Source organism: Felis catus, chromosome C1 (assembly GCF_018350175.1).
Source record: "Felis catus isolate Fca126 chromosome C1, F.catus_Fca126_mat1.0, whole genome shotgun sequence".
Classification (NCBI taxonomy): domain Eukaryota; kingdom Metazoa; phylum Chordata; class Mammalia; order Carnivora; family Felidae; genus Felis; species Felis catus.
Genome location: NC_058375.1, coordinates 159169443 through 159193633, shown reverse-complemented (window position 1 = coordinate 159193633; position 24191 = coordinate 159169443). Strand labels below are relative to the sequence as shown.

Genomic DNA, 24191 nt, shown 5'->3' with positions numbered 1-24191 from the left:
TACTGTCATTTGGGGCTGGCCAACTCATTGTCGTGAGGGGGCTGTGCTGTGCCTGGTAGGCTGTTTGGCACTATCCCTGGCCTCCACCCGCTAGATGGCATTAGTACAACTCCTCCCCCTAGAGTTGTGACAACCAAAAATATCTCCAGACATTTTTGAGTGTCCCGGGGTGGGGGGTGGGGAGGGGGAAGTAGGGAAGAGAGGCAAAACTGTCCCCAGTTGAGAGAATCTGTTAAGGTTCATCAGGCAACTACCTGTTTTATCATGAAGAGAACCCAAATAGCAGGACTGCACTCAGGTTGCGCTGTAGAATAAAGACTTTTGCCCACAGAGTAATGACGTCTGACGTGGGAAAATCTGATAAAAAACACTTTTTGGCTCCACTGTCTCCAACTCACCAAAACACTGTTAGAAATAGCTGTTTCAGTGTCCATTGGAACAGAGCACCTGAGTTTAAGATTGGGAATGCTTATGGATAAGACTCACCAATTTTTCTCAGTGATAGCAGGAGGGTTGCTTGAAGTGTCTTCATGGCCATTGTTGAATTCTGTTTGTGGGATGACTTTATGATCTATAGAGCCCCTTAGAACTGAGAGAAAACAAACAAGAAGACAAACAAAATACTTAGAGATCTATGGACAAGCTCAGAAATAGGCAGGGTTAGGTTTTAGAACACGTCTACACTCCGTAGTACCTCTCTCCTGCCCCTCCTGCTGTTCCACAGCCTTTGTCTATGACATGTCATCAAAACTGACCTGTTCTGTGATCCCAGCCAGCAAGTGGGGTAAAATCATTCAGGGTTTTGGGAAAACAAGCTACCTTTCTCTGGCAACAGAGGTAACGGACTGAGCTCAGTGGCCCCCAGGTGAGGTAGACTGCAATGGTGGCAGCAAGAATGGCACTGAGCGAGACAGCAGGCCAGCTTCCGGTCCTAGACAGCAGGACAGGGCGGCCTGCTGACACAGATGGTAGGTCAAGGAATGGATTGTCACAATGCGGGTAGGACTGAATGTAAACAGGGAATCATTCCTAGAGTAACCCATTTCTACATTGTGAATGAGGACAGTTTACCAGTAAGTTTCTCAAGAGTGGGGATAACAAATACAATTCCTCCTTTCAGTGACCCTGGCAGCCCAGCTGTAACTAATCAATCATGCCCCTCTTTTCCACTAAACCTTAATTTATCTTCAAGGTCCTTCCTAAAACGCTTTACATCAGTGTTTCCCAAAGTGCAGATGCCACGTGATCACGACTTGATAGGGACAACCCATGAAGCATCAACATCGCTTAGAAACTTGTTAGAAATGCAAATTCTTGGGCACCACCCCAGACCTACTGAATCAGAATGTCCAGGGAGTGGGGGAGGGGCTGGCAACCTGTGTTTTTAACAAGCCCTCAAGGTGATCCTGATCCGTGCTGAAGTTTGACAGACATTGCTCCAGATCAATGGTTCTTAATCCTAGTTGTATATTCAAATCACCCAGGGAAGATTTTAAGTATGCCTGAGCCCAGCCCCTACAGATTCTGAAACTGACCCAGGGTGGGGTGGGGTTGGCTTCAATTTCAAGAAACTCTCTGGATGATTTAACCTGTGGTCAGGGCTGAGCATTTACAGTCTCACACAGTCACTACTAATCAAGAGAGACTGCACCTATTTGGTATCCTCATTTCAGATCATCTAAAAGCATCCAAACCAAAATATAAACAGTGAGGATAATTTATAAACTTGGCAATTGTGACCTACTGCAGAAGATGCATAAAATGTGTAAGGTTGAAATTATAATGATAGAACACATAGCATGACAAAGATACAGTGCAGAAAAATAAATATAGAAATCAATTGTTTTATGTTGTCTATTCTGGGAAGACTACACTCTGATTCTATGTTATTAGTTTGGTTCCTTAGACAAATATCTTTTGTGTAGAAGAAACGTAATTCTTCGAGCTATCAACGGTAGATAAGACCATCTGTTGTTGTTATTATTATTGCTATAAACACCAAAGGATAAAGACAAAAATTTTAAATGGAATATTATTACATTTTTATTATCACACAAAAAACATCATGACCAGACAGGGAAACAACAATGTTAAAAGAAGACAAAAAAGAAATTAAGAAAAATATCTGCAGCTTTTTAGAATTTCATTAACTTCCCTTCCCTGCCTTCCCTCCCATCTCTTGATTGACCAACTCCTCCCAGCAGAGGACCAGGCAGGTTTCCCCTTCCTGGAGATTCCAAAACACTGTTAGGCCTACGCTTACTTGTAATACCGTGGTAAGCAACATAAAAGCAAGAAGTGACATAAAAAGAAGAAAGAGGAGCCCACTTCAGGGCACAGATAACTCTGTTTGCTTATTAAGAAGGACCATTGATGGGAATAATCTTTAACCTTGTGCTCTGACCCAATTCAGCTGGACCAAGAGCTACCATGCACTGATCAAAGCCCAGCCAGTATCACCCACGTGGAAGCTGAGATTGTTGTTGTCTCCACCAATCTGAGATCTTCAGAATAAAAAGGAGCAACAGCAGTTCAATAGATTCAGAGAGGAAAAAACAAAGCAAGAAAAGATCACCAAGCCCCTTTTGGTTGGGGACTCTCCAGAGGAAGGTGCCATGTTTTTCCCCAGAGAGGAAGCTTCCACATCTTCACCTGGAACTTAGCAGATGCCTCTAGTTACTTTGCCTGGATTTATAATAAAAACCCATAGAATTTCTGTTCATGTAATTGAAGGGAAAACTTATTCCATGTTTCTTATTCATTTACACTTCAGTCATCAAAATATTGATTTTTAAGAGTTATTTGAAGTATAAAAATCAAACAGAAAACTTACAGAATATTCTTAATAAAGCTTAGATGAAGTCTGTTCTCCATCCTCCAGCTTTGCCTGGAGAGCAGGGAGAAGGATTTGAGTCAGAGTAAAGAGATAAACTTAAATAAGAAGGAGACCATCAAACTATTGAGTTCAAAGCAAAACTCAGTATTGTCAAATATTTTTAACTATGTCCTGGTGACAGCTGGAATCATCTGCATCTCTTTGGCAAATTAATTGCTACACAAGGAGATTGGAAAAGTGAAGATATGGAGAAAAACAGAAAGGTAAAATAGGGTGGTCCATTCTAAGTAAATAGATCAACTTAAAAGGAATGACACCAGTGACGTGGCTGAACGATGAAGAGCTTGAATTGCAGACTTGATTACGTCCAGGAGTGACAACAGAAGCTTCTCCAGATATGGATTCTCATTTCCTCAAAGAAGCATCCCTGAGTGTTCGGGTTCAATGAAATAAAGTAATGCTGGGACTCCTTCTCTGAAGGAGTTGAATCCTTCCAAAGTCGGATTGAGCTCAATGAGCCATTCATATTTCCCAGGAAAATCAAGCCAATTCTCCACTGGACCATTTTGGAATAAAATGGAGAAGATATGGCTGAAAACACCAGAGCAGGCAGTGCAAAGTCAAATGCCTTTGGGGTCACTCAGGTAACAAGAATGTGTGCACTGTCAGGCCAAGAGGGTGGCGGGGGGGGGGGGGTGTTAGGGTTTGTGGTGAAGCAGAAAATATATGCCCCACCTAAAGACATTTGGGTTCAAAGTTTAAAAAAAAACCAAACAAACACTGTATCTGGCCAAACAAAACACATCTGTGTGCTGATTACACCAGAAGACCTCCTATTTGTGACTTCTGCTATGGAGAAAGGGTCTAGACCATGAGTCAGTAAGAGCTAGGCATCCTGTTTTTGAAAATGAAAAGGGTGTCATTGTCTCCACCCCAAAGTCTCCTCAAATTCAGGAAACACTGCTGCTCCCTGGGCTCTCCCTCTTCTCCTTCTCTCTTACTCCCTAACCTCCCTGCTCCAAGGTGAAGTCCCAGTTCTGTACTTCCTTGAAAAATAGGCTGCATGGCCAATTCCAAAGGAGCCAGATGTGCCCAGAAACTCCTTGCTGATACCCTGTAACTGCAAACTCTACTGGAAAATCCGGGGCAACTCATCCTCACTTTTTAGAAAATGCTGGCATTAGCATTAAGGGCCATATTTTTTAAAATCATAGTTTCTTCTTGCAGCAGAAGTCCAGGAAACTTCAAACTGCAAAAAGGGAAGATTCCAATATTTTTTCAATATTTAAAAACCATTAATTTAGTCTAATTCTCTCATTTTAAGAGGATGTTAACTGATGGAGGGCTTAGACCTTGAGTTTTAAGTTCTTGTCCACGGTGCTCCTTCCCACCATAAATGTTCTTGATTAGTTTGAAGTCTATTTACCAATGTCAGGATCACAGAAAGATCTTAAGAAGTTGAACTTTCATAAGTCTCAACATGAGTCAGACAGAAATGTGTCAGGGTCTACTCCGAGATGAGGAGTTGAAGAGAGGCTATCAGTACGGAGAGCCACAACGAGACCAGTTTCCCCAGTAAACAGGTCAGAGGGCAGAGGGAGCAGCTGCAGAGAAGCCGAGCTTATCTCCCTTTACTCCTTCCCTTCCGTGAAATCACCTATGGGGTCCTTTGTAAAGCCGTCCCTGCACTTAATCAGCTGTCACCTATAGAAAAACAGATCACCATATCAGGCGATCATTTTCAGCTACAGAACGTCTCTAACTATAGGACACCCTTCCCAAACCTCTTATGATCCTACCTGTGTGGTCACCAAGCTCACTACAGTCTTGAACGTGGGCACTTTCCTTGGTGTCCCCTGAAACAGCAGGCTGCAGATCACTGCTTTGGCCTGAAGGGTGCTCTGTGGAATGAAACAAAGGAGTAACTTACCAAGGTTATGCTCCCACACCTGGATGAATTACCAAAGTGGGTGACATCACGTGGCTAGCGAAACCCACATTTGTCTTACAGTTTGAGGCTCCAAGGTGATAAATATCATCAACAGATCTGGCACTTATTTTTAAGATTTAATACAGTGTGGTTGGAAAGGGCATAGTTGTAGAAAATAGGAGAATTGATAACCGTTCTGGTTGGACTTCCTACTAGTTTGGTGACATTGGTAATTCAGGTAACCTCTGTCTCACTGATTGCATTAGTCAAATAGGGAGCTGGGTGACAAATAGAAGTCTTAAGTGCACCAGGCCAGGGCTGCTGGTTTGACAACCAGGTGGCTTTCCTATTTCCTTTTCAGGTGTACCATCAGGGAAGTAAAAGGAGGGACAAGGTCTCCTCCTTTCCTCCACATCTCTACCCCTCAGGCAAGTCTGTCCTTTCCTTTCATCTTATAGCCCTGTTCTTTAATTGTCCTGGCTTGACAACCAATAATGCCATCATGGAAAAGAGAGACTACACATTCCACTTGGTTGAGGACTATCACACTTGCAGCTTTTCATTGTCCAGTTAGTTTGGCTCATGTTGATAAACACCTAAATACCTCTCTACCAAAACAGCTCATGCCTTGGGTGGAAAAATACTGAAGGGTTTATCTTGGCTGTCACGTCTCTTCTTCCATTCTCCATGACCCTCAAGGTCATGATGGTTTGAAGATGTTCCACCATCTCAGACTACCTCAGGTATCTGAAGATGGCTAGTTCTTTCCAGTTGGGTCCCTTGGCTCTAGAAGAAACCACACTGGCAGCAGAGTCCCTCCTTCCCACAGAGGAGATATTCTTTAGGCTCTGCCCTGAGGCAGTCAACAAACTCTGTGCCGTCTCCTTTTTCTCTGACCTGTGATATAAACCTTGTTCTCTCTCATCCCCCACCTTCCTCTGACTCTGGCTATTTCTAATTTGCTGGCAGTACTTCTAGATATACCATATTAGAATATTTGGAATCTCTGACTTTTCTCCTTTTTAATTTCCTCGAATGGGAATTTTTTTCCATCTGCTCCGTCTCTCTCCTTCTGAGTGACTCTCCTACCTCAAAAGCGTGACCTTCCCACACCCAGCCTGATGACACCATGCCTCTCCATCCTCTTGAGGTGGTCCAGTAAACCCATTTTAAGCAAGGCTGGCTGCCTCAGACTATACTTAAAGAGATATAGTCCATACTCTCATGGAGCTTACATTCTAATTAATACAGAGAGTAAGAGTAAAAAGAGATAACAATGGACAAACACCCTGAAACTTTAAGGGGTAAGCTGGGTAGACTAGAGTCCTCTCAATATTCCTGTCCATCTACAACCTCAGAATGTGACCTTACTCGGAAATAAGGTGTTTGTTGATGTAACTGGTTTAAGATGAGGTCATACTGGATTCAGCTGGGTCATCAGTCCAATGATTAGTGCCCTTCTAAGAAGGCCATGTGAAGATACAGATACAGGGAGAATGCATATGATAATGAAAGCTACGCGATGGGTGTCTAAGCCAAAGACTGCCAAGCATCAGAAGCTACGAGAGAGGCATGGAAAGAATTTTCCCTCAGAGCCTCCAGGAGAAACCAACATTGCTGATTCTGCACCTCCAGCCTCCTGAACTGTGAGAAAATACATTTCTGTTGTTTTATGCTACAAGGTTTGGGGTAATTTGTTATGTTAGCCCTAGGAAACTAACATGAAGAGGAAAAGCTGACAGCTGTTAAGAAAAAACAAATGGGGAGAAAAAAATCAGGTACCTGTATTCAGCTTGATTTGGCTGGGGAGGCAGGGGAGGCTCATTAAGAACAGGAGTTAGGGAAATTTCCATTATTTTCATTTAACAAACACAAATATATGGATTATTATGTGCCATGAAGTGTTCTAAGGCCCTCACTAATCCTCATGGTAACTTTAAAAGGTAGAGGGCACTATTATTCCCATTTTACAGGTAAGGAAACTGAGGCCCAGGCAGGTTCAATGACTTGCCTAAGAGTCACACACACAGCTGAAAGTGGCAGAGCCAGGACTCGAACCCAAACAGTTTCACCCTAAAGTCTGGATTCCTAAATATTACACAGTGCAGCCCCATTAATGTAAACATTCAAAAATCATTAACTCTTATTTTTTCCTTTAGAAGTGGAAGTTATTTCTTTCACATGTCTGGGCCTCTAAGGTCCCACAGATCAGCCGCTATGGGAGCCTCTGGTCTAGACGGGCATTTGATGGCCCACCCAGAGGACAGACCCAGAGGCATGCTTTCTAGCAGGGGCACTGTCCAGGTTGATTTCTTGGTTGGGGATCTAGGCTGGGTAAGCTTTCCTGCTCTCATAATGGACCTGGCAAACGGTGCCTACTGTATCTGGCAGAGAAGGCGCATACAGATGAGGCACAAAAGCCCAACCTCCCCCTCCTAACTGCTGCTGGCCAATCGCACAAGGAGCCTGTGTCATTTCTGGCTGGAGTGACAGCTGGTCAGCAGCCATCTTATCAGAACATAAAGAGGCCAATTTGTGGGAGGTCTGACAGGCAAATGCCACCAAAAGCAGCACTGAGAAAGTAAAATTCTTTTCTCAAAGAACAGAATCTCATTGACAGATTTTTTTTTTTTTTTTTTCTTTTAACAGCCACATCAGACACCCTGGTCTCCACATAAAACAATTCTGGTAATTTCAGGCCTACGAGATCATTTTCCACTTTGATTCTCTAGTACTTAATTCCAGTCATTATCCCGGTCAAACTTTGAGTTCAAAGAAAAGTCTTGCCTCGTAATTGCTTTCTCTAACTTGGAAACTAAGGAGGAAGGTTTTCTCTCATCCTAGAGATGAGTTTCTTGTCTGCCCTGGAACATCACTGTTTGGGGAATTCCCCTTGCCTTCAAGCATCCAGGGACTGTCACTCTGTTCTCTGACTCCCAGCAGCCTTCAATGGGGTTTACTTCATAGAATTTATGCCCTGCCTGCTTACAAAAAAGATTGGAGGAAGCTTCATAGATTGTTTCTTGTGGTTGTGTTAGTTGGCTCTGGCTTAGTACTCCTCTAAAGCCTGGGGCAGATGTGTCTGTCCTGGTTCCACCTGAGCCTGTTTCTCCCACCTCCTTTTTAAAACATTTTCAGAGTAGTTTTAGACTTACAGCAAAACTGAGGGGGGAAGGCACAGAGATTTCTCCATATTCCCTGCTCCCACATATGCATCTACTCTCAACACCTCCCACCAGAGTGGTACATTTGTTACCTACACTGGCACTTCTTCATTACCCCAAATCCATAGTTTACATTATGGTTTACTCTTGATGTTGTAGATCATATGGGTTTGGACAAGAAATGACATATATCCATCATTATGGTGTCATATGGTATCTTCACTGTCCTAAAAATCCTCTGGGCTCTGCCTATTAACCTCCTCCTACATCCCTGGCAACCACTGATCTTTTTACTGTCTCCATAGATTTGGTTTTATCGGAATGTCATATATTTGGAATCATACAGTACATAGTCTTTTCATACTGGCTTTCACCTTGTAATATGCATTTAAGTTTCCTTCATGCCTTTTCGTGGCTTGATAGCTCATTTCTTTTTAGCACTGAATAATTTCCATTGTCTGAATGTACTACAGTTTATTTATCCATTTACCCACTGAAGCACATCCTGGTGGCTTCCAAGTTTTGGCAATTATGAATAAAGCTGCCTCCAACATCTGTGTGCAGGTTTTTGTGTGGACGTAAGTTTTCAACTCCTCTGGGTGGATATCAAAAAGTGTGATTACTGGATCATATGGTAAGAGTATGTTTACTTTTATAAGAAACCACCACGCGGTCTTCCAAAGTAGCTGTACCATTTTGTATTCCTACCAGCAACGAATGAGGTACCTGTTGTTCCACATCCTCATCTGCATTTGATGTTGTCAGTGTTATAGATTTTGGCCATTCTAATAGGTGTATAATAGTATTTTGTTGTTTTAATTTGCATTTTCCTGCTGACATATGATGTGGAGCATCAGACTGTCCCTTCTTACTGGGAAAAAAAATAATTTTGATGTTGTTTTTGTGACCACCCCAAAAGCATTTAGCAGAGTGTTCTGCACAGAGAGGATGTTCCTGTTCAGAAAATGTTTGGGGGAAGGATACCAGATCAGGACTGAGGCAGTCTTGACTGCAGTGTTTCTTAGCTACCATCTGTAAAATGGGGTAAGATTCCCAACCTACTTTTCAGGGTTAGTCTGATAATTACAAAAATAAGGTGAATGAAAATGCCTTGTATAAACTGGAAATTGCTATGCAAAAATAACATGTTAGGAAAACAAGTGTTACCGTTTGTTAGTCAAGAAGGAAATAACTCCTACCTCTGGGATCATTCTAGCTTAAACAGCTCCTGTTTCCCATAAATCAAAGTTATTTACTTTCCTGTAAGTCTTCCCTAAAAAGATAAAGGTCTGGATGTTTATAACAGCTTTATTCACGGTCACTAATAATTGGAAACAAATATCATTTAGCTGGTAATTGGCAAAATTGTGGTATATCTATACTCTGGAGTTCTGCTCAACAATGAAAAAGCACAAATTAGTGTTAAATGCACCAACACTGATGAACTGTAAAAGCATTATGCTAAGTGAAAGAAGCCAGACACAAAAGTCTATGTACTATACTACTCTGTTTTTATGACATTTTGGAAAAGGCATAATTATTGGGACAGAAAACCCATTGGTGGTCACCAGGAGCTAAGGGTGTGGGAGGGATGGTGACAGAAAGGGCATGAGGGAGCTTTTTCATAATTTTCTTTTTCTTGATTGTGGAGGGGGTTACCTGACTGTATGTGTTCATCCAATTTTATCAAACTGTTTGTGTTTCATTGTATATAAATTACACCTCAATAAATATGACTTTTAAAAAATCACCAGAACTTAAAAATAAAAAAAATAAGGTCTTCTCAAACTGATTGTTCCTGGAAAGCAGGGTCCAATCACTTCTCACCCACTAGGAAGAAAGAGTCTGGTGGGGAGAGCCCTGCTGCTGACGAGGGACCCTTCAGAGCCATTTGTATCATTGACCATAGCTGGTTTTGACACTAAGTACTTGGCTCAAAGTCTATGAAATTAGCAGGCTCTGGTTGCTTGCACATCTCAACCGTCACAACTTTATTGATGAGAATGGCTACCAGCTGTCACCTCTGCCTCCACCTCTGTGCTCGGTGATTTAGACTTCACGGCCACAGCAAATCAAGCCATGATCCTGCTATGGCTCTTCGTGTTGGGGTTTGAACTCCCAGCCAAATGGCTGTCGCTCAGCTGTTATGCTGCCAATCACCCGTCACCGTGGGTTAAGTATGATATGCACACTGAGATCTTCCAACTCCTTAGACATCTGAAAGGCGACTTGCTTTCCACACCAGCAAGCAGCAAATCTGGGTGATATTTAACTCCTGGATTTTAGAGTTTCTGACTTCATGGAAGAGGATGAGCAGGGGACTTGCTATTTTCCAGAACGAGTTACAGAAGGGCCTCAAACCAGTGAATGGGGAAATGATGTCAGTAGCATACTAAACCATTAAATCTTAACAATGTCGAGGTGAGTGAAAAAATTTCTCTATGCAAATGAATCAAGCTCTTGGCATTATGGAGCACAGCTCTTTACAGAAACAACAAAACCACCTGAAACATTTCACATGATATTATTGCTTTTTAACTTTTCCTGTCAAATAAGCAAGACATAAGTTAAGATTTGGAAAATTATTTATTTTTATTTTTTTATTTGAGAGAGAAAGAGAGAGAGACAGAGAGCACGCATGAGTGGTGGAGGGGCAGAGAGAGAAGGAGAGATAGAATCCCAAGCAGGCTCTGCACTCAGCTCCACACAGGGCTCAATCTCAGGACTGTGAGATCCCGACTGGGAGATCATGACCCGAGCCAAAATCAAGAGTCAGACGCTTAACTGACTGAACCACCCAGGCACCATGGAAAATTCTCTCTTATAAATGTTTTATTGTAACTGTATTTAAGATTTAACAGGTACTATTTTTTCCTCCAAAAGTGAGAGAAATAGTTTGATCTTTTTGAAGTTATAATATGTATGCTCACTTACATAGATGTAGGTATATATACATATATATATACACACATACAGAGAGAGTACTATACAGACTATTTTTCCTAGTGAAGTTCTTATTTGGGAAGGGAGTACAGAGAGGGAGCTAACATTTAGTGAATATCTACCAGGTACTAGGTACCATGCAAGATGCTTTGCATATATTATTTGTAATCATCTTCACAACAGTCCTGAGAATTAGGCCTTAATGAGTCCCATTTTATAGGTGAGGAAACTAAGGCTCAGAAGTTAAGTACTTTTCCCCAAACCATATGACAAATTATGGCATAGCTGGGAATTAAAGTCAATTGCTTTTGTTTGCTTGATTTTCTTAAAAATTGTTTTTTGTAACATTTATTCATCTTTGAGAGACAGAGAGAGACAGAGTGTGAGTGGGGGAGGAGCAAAGAGAGACGGAGACACAGAGTCTGAAGCAGGCTCCAGACTCTGAGCTGTCAGCACAGAGCCCAAAGCGGGACTCGAACTCACTGACTGCAAGATCATGACCTGAGCCAAAGTTGGATGCTTAACCGACTGAGCCACCCAGGTGCCCTGTTTGCTTGATTTTCTTTCCTTTTTCTTAAAATTTGAGTATAGTGGAATTACAATGTTACAGAAGTTTCAGGCGTACAACACAGTGATTCAACATCTCTATACATTATGCTATGCTCACCACAACTATAGCTCCCATCTGTTACCATAAAACATTATTACAATACCATCAACTATATTCCCTGTGCTGTACCTTTTATTCCCATGACTTAATCATTCTACACCTAAAAGCCCACTCCCCTTCACCCATTTGGCCCATCTCCCTATACCCCTTCCCTCTGGCAACCATCAGTTTGTTCTCTGTATTTAAAGGCTGATTCTACTTTTTATTTACTCATTTGTTTTGTTTTTTTAGATTCCACATATGAGTGAAATCATATGGTATTTGTCTTTCTCAGTCTGACTTGTTTCTCTTAGCATAATACTCTCTAGGTCCATCTGTCTTGTTGCAAATGGCAAGATCGACACTTAGGTTGCTTCTATATCTTGGCTATTATAAATAATGCTGCAGTAAACATAGGGGTGCATATACCTTTTTGAGTTAGTGTTTTCACTTTATTTGGGAAAATACACAGTAGTGGAATTATCGGATCATATGGTATTTCTGTTTTTAATTTTTTGAGGAAATTCCATACTGTTTTCCATAGTGGCTACACCAATTACATTCCCACCAACACTGTACCAGAGTTCCTTTTCCTTCATGTACTTCATCAACACTTATTATTTCTTGTCTTCTTGATTTTGGCCATTGTGACAGGTGTGAGGTGATATCTCATTGTGCTTTTGATTTGCATTTCCCTGATGATTAGTGATGTTGAGCATCTTTTTATATGTCTATTGGCCATCAGCATGTATTCTTTCCATTGAGGTCCTCTGCCCATTTTTAAATCAGATTTTTGGGGTTTTTTGGTTAAAGTCAATTGTTTTGATTCCAAAGTCCACTTGCTTAGGTTGGTATATAGAGCTCTTCCAAAAGCTGGTACCCTATGTCCATGTGCCATATCCAAGATGGAAACCAATCGTAGAGTGTGGTCTACTGAAAAGGGAACTGGGTGAGGACTCAGAAGAGGGCTTTGATGCCAATTTTTAAGCTCACATAACAGATAAGGGGAGACAACTTATTTAAATTCCCTGTGCTTCTGTTTCATCTGTTAAAGGGAAAAACAAAATTTGCCTTTCTACACACAGGAGTCTTTTGAGGAAAAGAAGCCCAATCACTCTTGCCATAGCAGTTCATTTTTTCCCCTAATGTTTCTTTACTATTAGGTGGATATAGCCTAAATAACTATGATTCCATAGAATAAAGGCAACCTGAATGTGTTATTGATCATGATCATGTTGCTTCGCTCAAGGTTGAGGTGGTAAAGATGCCATTTTGGGCAGCACGTCTTTTTAGCCAGATTCTGGAGCTCTATATGAGGTCCAGCATGGAAGAGATGATTCGAAATTGAAGCACTCATGGACTTCCTCTGAAATTTTAACCTTGAGTCCTGCTGGTACAGATGCACCAAAGGTTCACCTTGAGCACAGTTCTGTGCCACATCAACATGATATCAGGTATTAGCAGACCCCAAGTCCACATTGGCTTTGCAGTGTCCTCTCTGTGCATTAGGTGAATAGCACCCTGCCCTGTGGGCATTATATTCAAACACGAACAATTATTTGATTTCATAGCAAAGGACGTTCCTTTGCATCCCAAATCATTTCATGGCAAGAATTCTACTGTTTGTGCCCAAGTGAGGTTTGGCAGAGGCCATTTCTTAACAGAAACCTTGAAGCTGCAGGTCAGGCCTTCTCTCTGCTATATACCACTTCCTCTAAGCCAAGCTTCAGGGGAGCTCCGTATGTCCTGTCCTGTATGTCATACATGTCTCTGCACATGTCTTGTTCATAAACAATGCACATTTTCCCAAGTAAAGCACAATACTGGTCCCCACAAACATTTTTCCCCTCCAAAATGTTAAGCCTATAGCTGTCAGAAATTAGTCCCAACTTTTTTACCTACAAAGTTAGAGAAACCCAGGCCATGTGCAGATGGACTGGGCAAGATCCCTTGCATAAACCTGAAGGTATTCTGTCTTCTGTTAAACAAAGGTTTAGAAGGCAGTGGAGCTAGTGTGCACCTCATAGCTCATCTCAAGCCTGGATACACCAGTTAACACTTTCCTCTGGATGTTGCTTTACTCTCGAATGGATATGACCTAAAACACCAGGAAAGGACAGGTAGCTGGTTCCCTCCCAATGGACAGGAAGAGTTTGGAAGCTGTCTTCCTCACATCTTGAGGAGGCAAGTGTGTGTGTGAAATAATCAGGAATCTAAGAGACAGAAATGGAGTGAGTCAAGAAACAATGAAATAGAGATACAATGGCAAACAGCAATGAAAGGAGAGGAATGAAAGAGGTTGTGCTTGTTTTCCTTTTGTTAGTTCAAAGTGGGCCTTTTCCTTCAATCGTACATTCACTTGACCTTCCTCTACTGTTTGGCTTGTGATCAACAATCTGCTTACACACAGCTCTGTCAGAATGAAAAAATATCTTCTGTGATCATTTTTACCTTCAAGAAACATGGGTTATTTCAATGTAAATCCTCAGCTATATTTTATAATGATTTTGGCTCATTGTATTACACTGAAGTTTTACAGAATTTCCTCCCAATATGTGTTGGCATAATATAGAGTACCTGATTTATACAAACGTCATCTCTCTAGGGGACAGGATATTTTATAGCCCTCTGTATCAGAGAATGAAAATTTGATGCTCCAAATCAAATCCCATCATTCACCATGGTAGCTCCAGCATAAAGTAGATACTTAACACATAGTGAAGGAAGAAAGAAATTTCCAAATTTAAAATATAATTGTCCTGCACACCTAGGGATGTTTCCAGAAATCTAGTTCTAGGAAATTACTACAATCACCCAGTCACTGCCAATTCACCAACAGTGCTAAAGGAACCAACCTTTTAAAGTTAGAAAAGGCTAGGAGGAGGCCTTACTCCCAGAGAGGTTTAAAAGTTCAAGCAGCTTTAAATACTAAAAATTTGGTTTTGTTATGAAGTAGGGTCAAGTTTCTAAAAGTAGTTAAACAGGTTCTGATAGGCTGCTATCTGGAAATGTATCTGAGTGTGCTGGAACCTATCTGGACATGATGCTTGCTTTCCCTTCTGGAAGCAGCATTTAAAGCAACTGTCATTGGCCGGTATCATATGATGCACCCAGCAGTTCCAGCTGAATCCAGTTTAAAATGCCCGTTCATGGGCATCTGGATGGCTCAGGGGGTTAAGCATTCCACTCTTGATTTTGGCTTGGGTCATGAGCTCACAGTTCATGATATGAAGTCCTGCATCAGGCTCTGTGCCAAGGGTGCAGAGCCTGCTTGGGATCTCTCTGCCCCTCCCCTACTGGCATGTCTTCTCTCTCTCTCTCTCTCTCTCTCTCTCTCTCTCTCTCTTTCTCAAAAATAAATAAACTTTAAAAAATAAAATAAAATGCCTGTTCACAGGCTCAAGGAAACCTAAGTCTTGCCAGAGTCACAGCTGATGCTCCAAAAAGCATTCTCCCCAAAAAAGCATCAGAAGGAGAAATGGCTATCGTTTATCTGTGTTGTTGGAAGGGCCAAGGAGGAGAGTAAGTAGGAAGCTGATCAGAGGACACAGAGAAAGGGAAAACAATTTCCACTGCACTGAAGCAATTAGATGAAAATATGCTGTAAACCAATGGGCTCTTCCTGCTTCTGGGGGTTGGGAGGAGAACTGGAGTGGGGGCTGGAAGAGCCTACTCTTTCCGGAGACATTCTTTGAAATTCTGCTCCCAGCCCCTCGGGCTCCACTGTCACCTACTTGAGGCATTTCCCCTCCAAGATGGGAGGCCCACCACTTTGCTCTCATTTAAAAAACAGATCTTGAATTAGAGGAGGAATTTTAAGGCCAATGCTTTCAAAAACTTAAAGAATGAAATATTGTAGACCTTTTATGAATCGCCTGCAAGTTATGTGTTTTGAGACTATTTACTGAGGAATGTGTGCATTTTTATTTGACTAAATCTAGTTATATCCACTTTCTGACACTTAAGGGTGCATTAAAAAAATAATAGATTAGTCAGGGAATGACATATAACTGTTACTTTTTACTTAGAATATCCCATCTCTCTGAAAACTAATATGTTTTCAATCTTACCTGATTTAAAAAGTATGTAATTTTAAATTTTTTGGTGTTTAAAAGAATGTTTTCCATTGGCAAGAGCCTATTATTAGCATTAACTAATAAAAACACACGAAACATGCCATTTCTCACTAAGATGATATTCAAAGTTGCTCTCACCCCAGCCAAAAAAAAAAAAAAAAAAAAGGGAAAATGACATACTATACTTTTGCTTGGGATCCCTAGCTCTCTCTCCTCCAGATTCCTCACTCTCATAAAGGCCCTTTATTGCTGGTGCAATGTTATACACTTAGGAAATGGATGAGCATGTACCTAGGGTATTTTTTTCCGTTTGTTTTCTCTTCCAGCATTTGATCACTGGCTGGTGAACTGTTTGGGCCCACAGAGATCTCTAGACCACCAGCTCATGTATTTGAAAGGCATCTGTTTATTTTGAAAATGCAAATGTGGCCTACCTCAAAGACTGACAGGCAAGAAATGACCCACTGAGCAAGGGGAGAGGTTTCCAATCTGGAGCCCTGTCCCTCCCTCTACCATACCGAGATCACTCGCTGTCAAAACCACTTAAACAAGCTCTGGGAATCTGAGTGAAGGGCCCACAATTAAAATGAACAGACTCGTGTGTGTGTGTGTGTGTGTGTGTGTGTGTGTGTGTGTGTTGTGTGTGTGTGTATCCCCTTCCCTCCTTCCCTCTCTCTCTTTCAAGAATTAGCCAGGCAGATCATTTCTCACCTAGTTTAAAGTAATGATGAGGTCAGTTACAAAACGACGCTGTACCTTTGAAATGGTGGCTCCTAGACCGAGGGCTTCCTGGAGGAGGGCCCTATAACAGGGACACTGGCCTCTTAGTAGCAGCCCGGTCCTGGGGACGGATTCCCAGAGAAAGCCCAGGAAGGTTAATACCCCGACTTTGATCTCTGTCAAGGCATACCAGCAAGAATTAATTTACATTTCAGATGAAAAAGGTTGACAGCATGAAAAGGCATCTTGTTTCTGGTATGTGAATGTGCCGTAATAGATCGGGAATTCTGAAAGGAAGTTCTGAGGAAGCTAAAGGGATAAGCTGTGCGGCTGCTTTTATTGGGAAGGAGATGAAAGGCAAACAAATTTCAATATGCGCTGGTCTGTAGCAACATGTAGGCCAAATGCTTCCTAAATTTCAAGGGCTGCTCTTTTAAAAATATATAACATATCTTAGCAACACTACCCACAAAAAAATGCTATGGGCCAGAACTTGAAATACAAAGAAACGCATTCCATAGAATCTAAATTTCCAATGAAATGATTTGTTGAAAAAAAAATTAGAGAATAAGTTTCAAAAACAATCAGAATGGCTGTCTATGATAACATCTCTAAGTCACTTCCTGCAGGCTTCACAAGAAAGGGAAGCACTATGTCTGGGGCTTGTTCTGCCCAGAAATATTCTCGTGGGGTGAAGAAGAGCTTGTAATGAGAAGGTTATGCTTTGAGAAGAACACACCCCAAAACAGAGAAGTTAGAAGGAGCTGGCTTTGCTTTTTAGATCAACACAACCATGGCTTCCGATATAAAGATACGGAAAACATTCTCAAGTAAAAGTAAACTGCCAATAAAACTGCAAATGCTGTTACCCTCCCCATGCATCTTTTCTGCTAACACAAAACCAGCACCTTGATTCCTGTGTTGGCTGAAGGGCAAAGGGACTCTGCCTGCTTTTGCTCTGGCTGCCACATGACTTCTAAGAGGGAGGGGTGGCTTGAGTACCACTCTCAACATCCTCATGTCTGCCAAAGTCCCTGGAGACTCCCGATGCCACCTGATAAGGAGGAACACTAGTTGCCAGGCTAAAAAATGGGGTGATTGCAAAGCTTTAAAAAAACAGAAGTACCTTAAAGAGATGTGTTCTCTCTGGTTCCACCAAACAAGATTATCCTTCCATGGCACCTACCGCACTGGTGCTCTACTGGAACGATGCAATCATGACTGACCTGATCCGGTGATGAAGCAAACCTGTCTGTGTTTTCATGCAGCCTTTACTTGGCAATAACACAGTGCAAACAGGGAAGCCCGTAAAGATCGTTTTCAGAGAGGGAAAATTTGATTTATGATCCTACACACTGGACTCAGTGGATCAACAATATATAACCCAAAGTTTATATTTTAAAACATATGTTGGGCTTTGGGCCAAACTGCAGGATCTGAAATCAGTCCAGGAGACTTTGGGGGGTGGGGTGGAGACGGGTGTGTGTGGTGTGGTGAGTGGAGGTGGGCAATAGGGAACAAATGCACTTTGAGTTGTTTTTCTTAAGCTGCAACTACAATTGCATCCTTCTTCCTGAACTCTTTGAAGTTGTAGAGCTTAAAACTCCTAGGGGATGGTGTTAAAAGCTACACATTTGCATTTAAATGATGCCCCCTTCTTTCCAAATATTTTGGTTCTGAATGAAGATGTCTGGCCTCTACAGTGGCCTAAGAGAGTTCTGACAAGTGTTCCTGGAGTCAGGCTCTGGGCAGGACCATCTCAAAAAGATTGCAGCTGTTTTACTAAGGAGTTTGCTTCAAGGCAACAGTATCTGAAACCCTATCCTTTGAGCCTGTGGAGTTCACTGGACTAGCCCCTTCTCTCTCATTCTGTCTCCACTGTCAGAGCTCCAGGCATGCTGGAGCATACTTCTTCCAGAGCCTCCTTTAGATTATAGAGCTTCAAATGATGAAGGGAACCCAGCCTGGAAGCCACCGTGGATACTGCCATTTGCAGAAGAACAGAGCCATCCAGGAGCCAGGGACAGGTCAGACGAGCCAGGAAGCAGAGCTCAGAGCACTCATGCAGCCAGGCCAAGTTGAGCCACAGCTTACCCCGGGGTGGGGGTGGGGGATGGTGCAGAGGACCACCCTAGTCACAAACAGGCCAGGGTGTGGGAAATTCCATTTGCTGGGAAAGTCCCTGAGCTATTCTTATCTCTGTGATGCTGAAAGATGGGCCTTGCATATAATCAGAGAAATTCCAAGGTAATTAGACACCTTCCAGACTTAACCAGACTTTAGCCAGTGCTCTCCTTTCACAGACGATGGACATGTGACTCCAGGAAGGAAAGGAATTTGTTCAGCTGGCAGTATGTAAAGTTGACTGTGTCCAATCTGCCTGTGTTCAAATGCTGACTCTGCTCCTGACTAGCCATGTGACTATGGACACGTTACTTCACTTCTCTGGGCCGCAGGTCCCCTCTCTATAAACCAGGACTTACTTTGAGCATCTTTCCACAAGTATGCAGTAAGTGCTCACTGTCAGCCTTGCCATCATCACGCAGGGGGTGTGTCAGAACAAGGACTAGAACCCCCACTAGGACTTTACCTTCTATTCCGGTGCTCCTGAATTATTAACCTTTCAGCTTTCCTAAACTCATATGAACTTAATCACAGAATATTTTCAAGTGGACGCTATGAAAATGATGTTTTAATTACCTGCTTGAATAGGAACCGCAGACTCACTCCTTCTGTTGCTTATTTTCTTAAATTTCCTCCGAGCATCATATCCTCTCCAGGCTAAAAATATAAAACCATGTGCTAGGAATGACATTAATTTAAGAACGTGCCAGAGAATTGATATAAGCTGTTTTCCCTCCAATCTATTACCCCTCTTCTCCTCCCTCCTGCTTTCTCCCTGAACAAAATGAGCAGAGATACGTGAGCGATGATGGGGGAAGAGAGGCCTCTCTGTACTCTTAGCTCGGCTTCCAAGATGCTTCTGAGAAGGAGTTATTTTTGTTCCAGCAGTGAGTTTCCAGAACCCTGGAATCTACTTATGAATCACTGGGACCTCCATCCCAGCTGAGGTGGTTCCCTGTCATTCCAACCCACAGAGGAAGCTCCATTTTCAGGACTTGGGGTAGGGTGGTTTGTTGAGATGGTGGGAAAGAACTGAACAGCCTGCCCTACCCAATTTTTTTTTACTGGGGAGGAAGGTATGAGCATCAATTTGAAGGAGTGAAAAATAACGATGGGAGTCAAGGGGAATAATTAGTAGCATGACACGTGTGTTTGGGGAGAGTGAACCATGTGCTAAGAACAGTGCTTCGAGAGAAGAAAACAGACGGTAGAAAGGCAAAAGGCAAAAGACATGGATGAGGATAAGAGAAAGAGAAAGGAAACTTCTGGGGATGTGCTGAGTCCTGTAGAAAGAGGACTGGGGCATTCAGCTGCCCACCAGGAGCATGACCACTTCGCCGTTTTGTCCCTCCCGTTAGCATCACAGCCTTCGGTGTTGCTGAGTGTGGTCGTGAAGTCCAGAGTGAACGACATGATTCTGGGTTATGAGGGCACAAGGGAAACTGTCCACTATGTACAAGATCTGACGTTTTCATAACCACTCAGCAACAGCACAGGAGCTCAGATGCTGTTTGTAACACAAATGACACACACATGTGGAAAGAGACACTGGATGGGCTGGGCATAGAGGAGAGCCGAGCAATTTGTTCCCTAGGTTTATAAGCTTTGTCTGGGCTAGAAAAGCCTTTGGGAAATGGCGTTAGTGATTCTGATGTTGAGAACTTGGTGATGGGCCTGAGGTGTGTATTACACATCAGTCATCTGGGAGAAGGGGCACATGTCCGTGCGATCTGGGTTTTACCTCTTCCCACTTCACACTGCCTCTATCTTGCACTTATCACGGTGTGTTGTGACGTCTGTTTGCTTATGTGGAGGTCGGAGACCACGGTAGTCTTGCTCATGGCTAGATTCCCAGCATCTAGCCCAGGGACTGGTCTGTAATAGGCACTCAATAAATATTTGCTGAAGCAAGGAAGAAAGGAAAGAAGAAGGGAAGGGAAGGTAGGAGGAAGAGAAGAAGCCACTGAGAAAAGCAATCGGCGAGCGGCCTGAGTGCTTGATGAAATGCCAAGATTCAGGACCATTTATTTACCTGACTGGATGGCAATGGCCCCCTTCTCTCTCTTCTCTCTGACTCTTCTGTATCTCCTGGCTCCAAGCCACCCCTTGGCATATGCCTGCAGCACCACCACTCTGCCTATGACTTCTCGTAGCAGCAAATTCAACTGCTCAACATGGTAATATTTGAGAAAAACCTGAAATGAGATATTACTTTTAGCATTAAATATGGGCTCCCGAACAGATATCCAGTCTACTGCAGAGTATTCTTAATAAAAATATTAAAACCATTATCTAAATAAGTTTACAGTGACGTGTTTTATGCCAGTATTACTGACTGGTTAGGAGCAAACCAACTCCTCTTCTAAGGTTGAGCCAATTCTTGGTTATTGACGTGAACAAACCATGAGGTTAATGGGGTTTAGGAGATTGCAAATGTTCTCCAAAAGTGCCTTATATCTGCCAGGAGTTCTATATTCTCAATTTGACTTCTACTATCTGTCTCTACAGCCCCTGATAGAGGCACTAACCAACAGACCTGACCCATGGCCAGCAGTGGAAGTTTGGGAGAAGGACGTACAGGACCCACAGTGATCTAATTCCTGATGAGGAGCAACCGTGTTGTCATCAACACTCAGGCTGCCACTGGCTTTGTAGGACAATTCAGAATGGGTCATAAAAACCTGGGATGCAGTGACAGGATGTTCCAGATGAAAAGCTATACACAATGGGACTACTAATCAGGGTATACAGTAAAAAACACAGCAAGAGTCTAATGAAAAATGGACAAAACTGTAAAAGATACTTTTTATTGTCTGGGGCGCCTGGGTGGCGCAGCCGGTTAAGCGTCCGACTTCAGCCAGGTCACGATCTCGCGGTCCGTGAGTTTGAGCCCCGCGTCAGGCTCTGGGCTGATGGCTCAGAGCCTGGAGCCTGTTTCCGATTCTGTGTCTCCCTCTCTCTCTGCCCCTCCCCCGTTCATGCTCTGTCTCTCTCTGTCCCAAAAATAAATAAACGTTGAAAAAAAAATTAAAAAAAAAAGATACTTTTTTTATTGTCATTAATAAGATTTGTGTATTTCCATGAGGTGCTGGGATAAACAGCATTTAAATTAGAGGGACATTTTAAAATGAGCTCAAAGTTCTCATTCTAGAAATGTTAAATGGTTCTCTCAAATTACATGCAGAACAGGAGGCAAACCCTCCTCTTCTTGTCCAGAGGTCCTAGGACCACTCCTGACCCAAGACCAGCGAAGATCACTGTTAGGCTGGGGTCTTGCCTGCTAAGCTACACAATGTACAGAGCTGGTCATATCACTGACAACAGACAAAGGTACACAGTAGAGCATCACAGGTGACAATGTGAACAATAAAGAAAGAACTACCTTTGTTTTTCCCAGCACCCAGTGATCTAATCTGGACTTTTCCAAGATAGCAACACAGCTCTCTTTGCTGGCAACAGGTGTTTCATGTGCTTTGAATGCCAAGTAATAATATCTACAAAATAAAAGAGTAAAATAAAACATTTTTAGTTATCATTTGATAAAGTATAGGACCTACTGTCCAATAATAGCATACTAGGTAGTGAGAGGTATACAACTTATACGTATTAACTTAGCTCTTACTTGCTTTTAAATTTTCTGCTACATGTATTTCCCTTTTAAGATTGCTTTATAATTCATATTCAGTGGAATACTTGGCATCTTTTGCATGTAAAATCAAAGTATCTAATCCATTAAGAAAACTGAAATTCAGACAGCTCTTCTAGGGAAAGTCATCATTTTAAATGTTAGCATTATTACAATATAATTTGCAATCCCACTGTATAAATTCTGACTCTACCTTGAAATGTTCCCTCTGAAGCTATTTGTAGATAGCAAAAATGAAGTAGCCTAATACTATTGAATTGGTCCACTGAGCCACATGTCTCTCTCAAAATACAGAGTAGGCATATTTTTTGATATAATCACCAAAACCACATTTGTCTTCCTAAAAAACTCATTTTAATGAACTTCCATACTTTCTGGTTGGATTCAAAGAACACCCACAAAAGGGTTTTTCCCCCTCTCCTTTTTTCTCCCCATCAAAATACACACACACACACACACACACACACACACACACACACACAAATATTTTATTCGTTTAGAACACCTTACCTTAGTTTTTCTCTAAAAATTTTCCAGGGATCTTTCCTCTGCTCTTTGCTGCCATCTATAATTAAATTCAACCCCTTGGAAGTTTAATTTCCTTGTCAAAGGAGTTCCCTGCCATTCCTCAGACAAGGTTGATCTGTTATTTTGGAATTACTATACTTTTAAATATAGAGCTATTTTTACTTTTTAAGAAAAACTGCCCAAATACAAAATATGGCCCTTCCTCTTGCCAAATATTCCACATCTTTCTGTTTATGGAAAAATAAACATACCTGATTAGCACTTGGGTCATTTAACTTTATCTTTGTGCTACAAGACTGTTTTACAAGTTAGGATATAATGTTGAATTTGTTGGAAACATTTGCATTCAGAGATCCTGGGAATGTTTCCAAGGCTCTGAGTCTCTGTTTCTACCATCGGGAAGGAGGGGCAGTGCTCTCAAAGAACCCCTGAATGATGGCCAGGACAATGCTAGGTCATTTAGCCAAGCCCAGGAACCTGCTCATAGATGACATCTTCTGGGGCCAAGAGGGAGGAGGGACAGCTGGGAATCAGGATTAGGGCTATCAGGGCAGTTCATGGCATTAGCACATTAGCCTCAGTTTCTTTAGGACTATAGTTTCAGCCATAGCTTCTCTGACCTGGCTCTAGCCAAAGCAAAATGTTTGTGTCCTGAAGTACACGGGGATGGTGGGAATAGATGGCAAATCTATGTGGGTGAATGTTTGGGGAAAGCTGAAATACAAATAGCATGAGGTATATAAGTCAGTGGTAAAACAAGGATTTCCTACACTCTTTCCATTAGGCCTGGCCATTTATAACACAAACAACCCTGGCTTTAATCAACCCAGGGTTAATACTATTAATGATGAAGTATTTAAAGAGAATCTAATGAACGATCAGTCCCGTGTGAGATATGGGAAGAATGTAAGGTATGTTCCAGCTCTCCAATCAAGGATTTATACTTGTTTTCCAGGCATCTATAGATGCCTTCTTAGCAGTTTCTAATTTTTAAATAGGCAGAATGAATCCTGAACTAGCATAAATATTAGAACTCAGCTTTGATTTCTGGTCCTTCAACCCAATCTCTTAATTTATTATGATGCTAATATTCATATTTGGCTTAGTTCAGAAAGAGATGGGTAACAGTACTACAAAGAAGTGAAAGTTTCAAAAAAAATACTAAAAAAACCATGTAAGTGATATGTCTGTAATAATCAGGTCAGATAAGTACAATGTGTATTTCCTCCATGGAATAATTCTGGATTCTGGTAGGTACCATGGTAAAGAAGCACTCTGGCGGAGCTCCTGTGTGCTTCCATATAAGGACAAAACAGAAAGTAACCAATATAAAAGATCTGTCAGCAAGAGGGGTCTTTTTTGGGAAGATCTATTCCAGACCCCCTTCCCAAAGCAGTTGGATGAGTTAAATGAACAGGGGATATGCAATCGCAAAATAGTAAGTATAAAGGTCCTAAGGGTCTGGGTACTTGAGAGCATTGCAAAGACCAGTTCTTCCCTGAGCTGCCTCTTGTAGGTAGAATTTACCTCTCAGATTGGAGTCTGAACACTGAATTAAGAGTAAGAAGATCTCTG

General features: G+C 42.0%; 1 protein-coding gene across 8 annotated transcripts in view; it reads right to left on the bottom strand.

Moving 5' to 3' along the window:
* Positions 1-24191, bottom strand: part of MYO3B (myosin IIIB) — a 475983-nt gene that overhangs the window by 117457 nt on the left and 334335 nt on the right. For all 8 annotated transcript variants that reach the window (XM_045033929.1, XM_045033933.1, XM_045033932.1 and 5 more), the window contains 5 exons: positions 21825-21936; positions 20475-20637; positions 19019-19099; positions 4636-4737; positions 487-589 (listed from right to left, as the gene is read on the bottom strand). In XM_045033929.1, coding sequence (XP_044889864.1) covers positions 487-589; positions 4636-4737; positions 19019-19099; positions 20475-20637; positions 21825-21936 — 561 coding nt within the window. The remainder of the gene's footprint in view (positions 1-486; positions 590-4635; positions 4738-19018; positions 19100-20474; positions 20638-21824; positions 21937-24191) is intronic.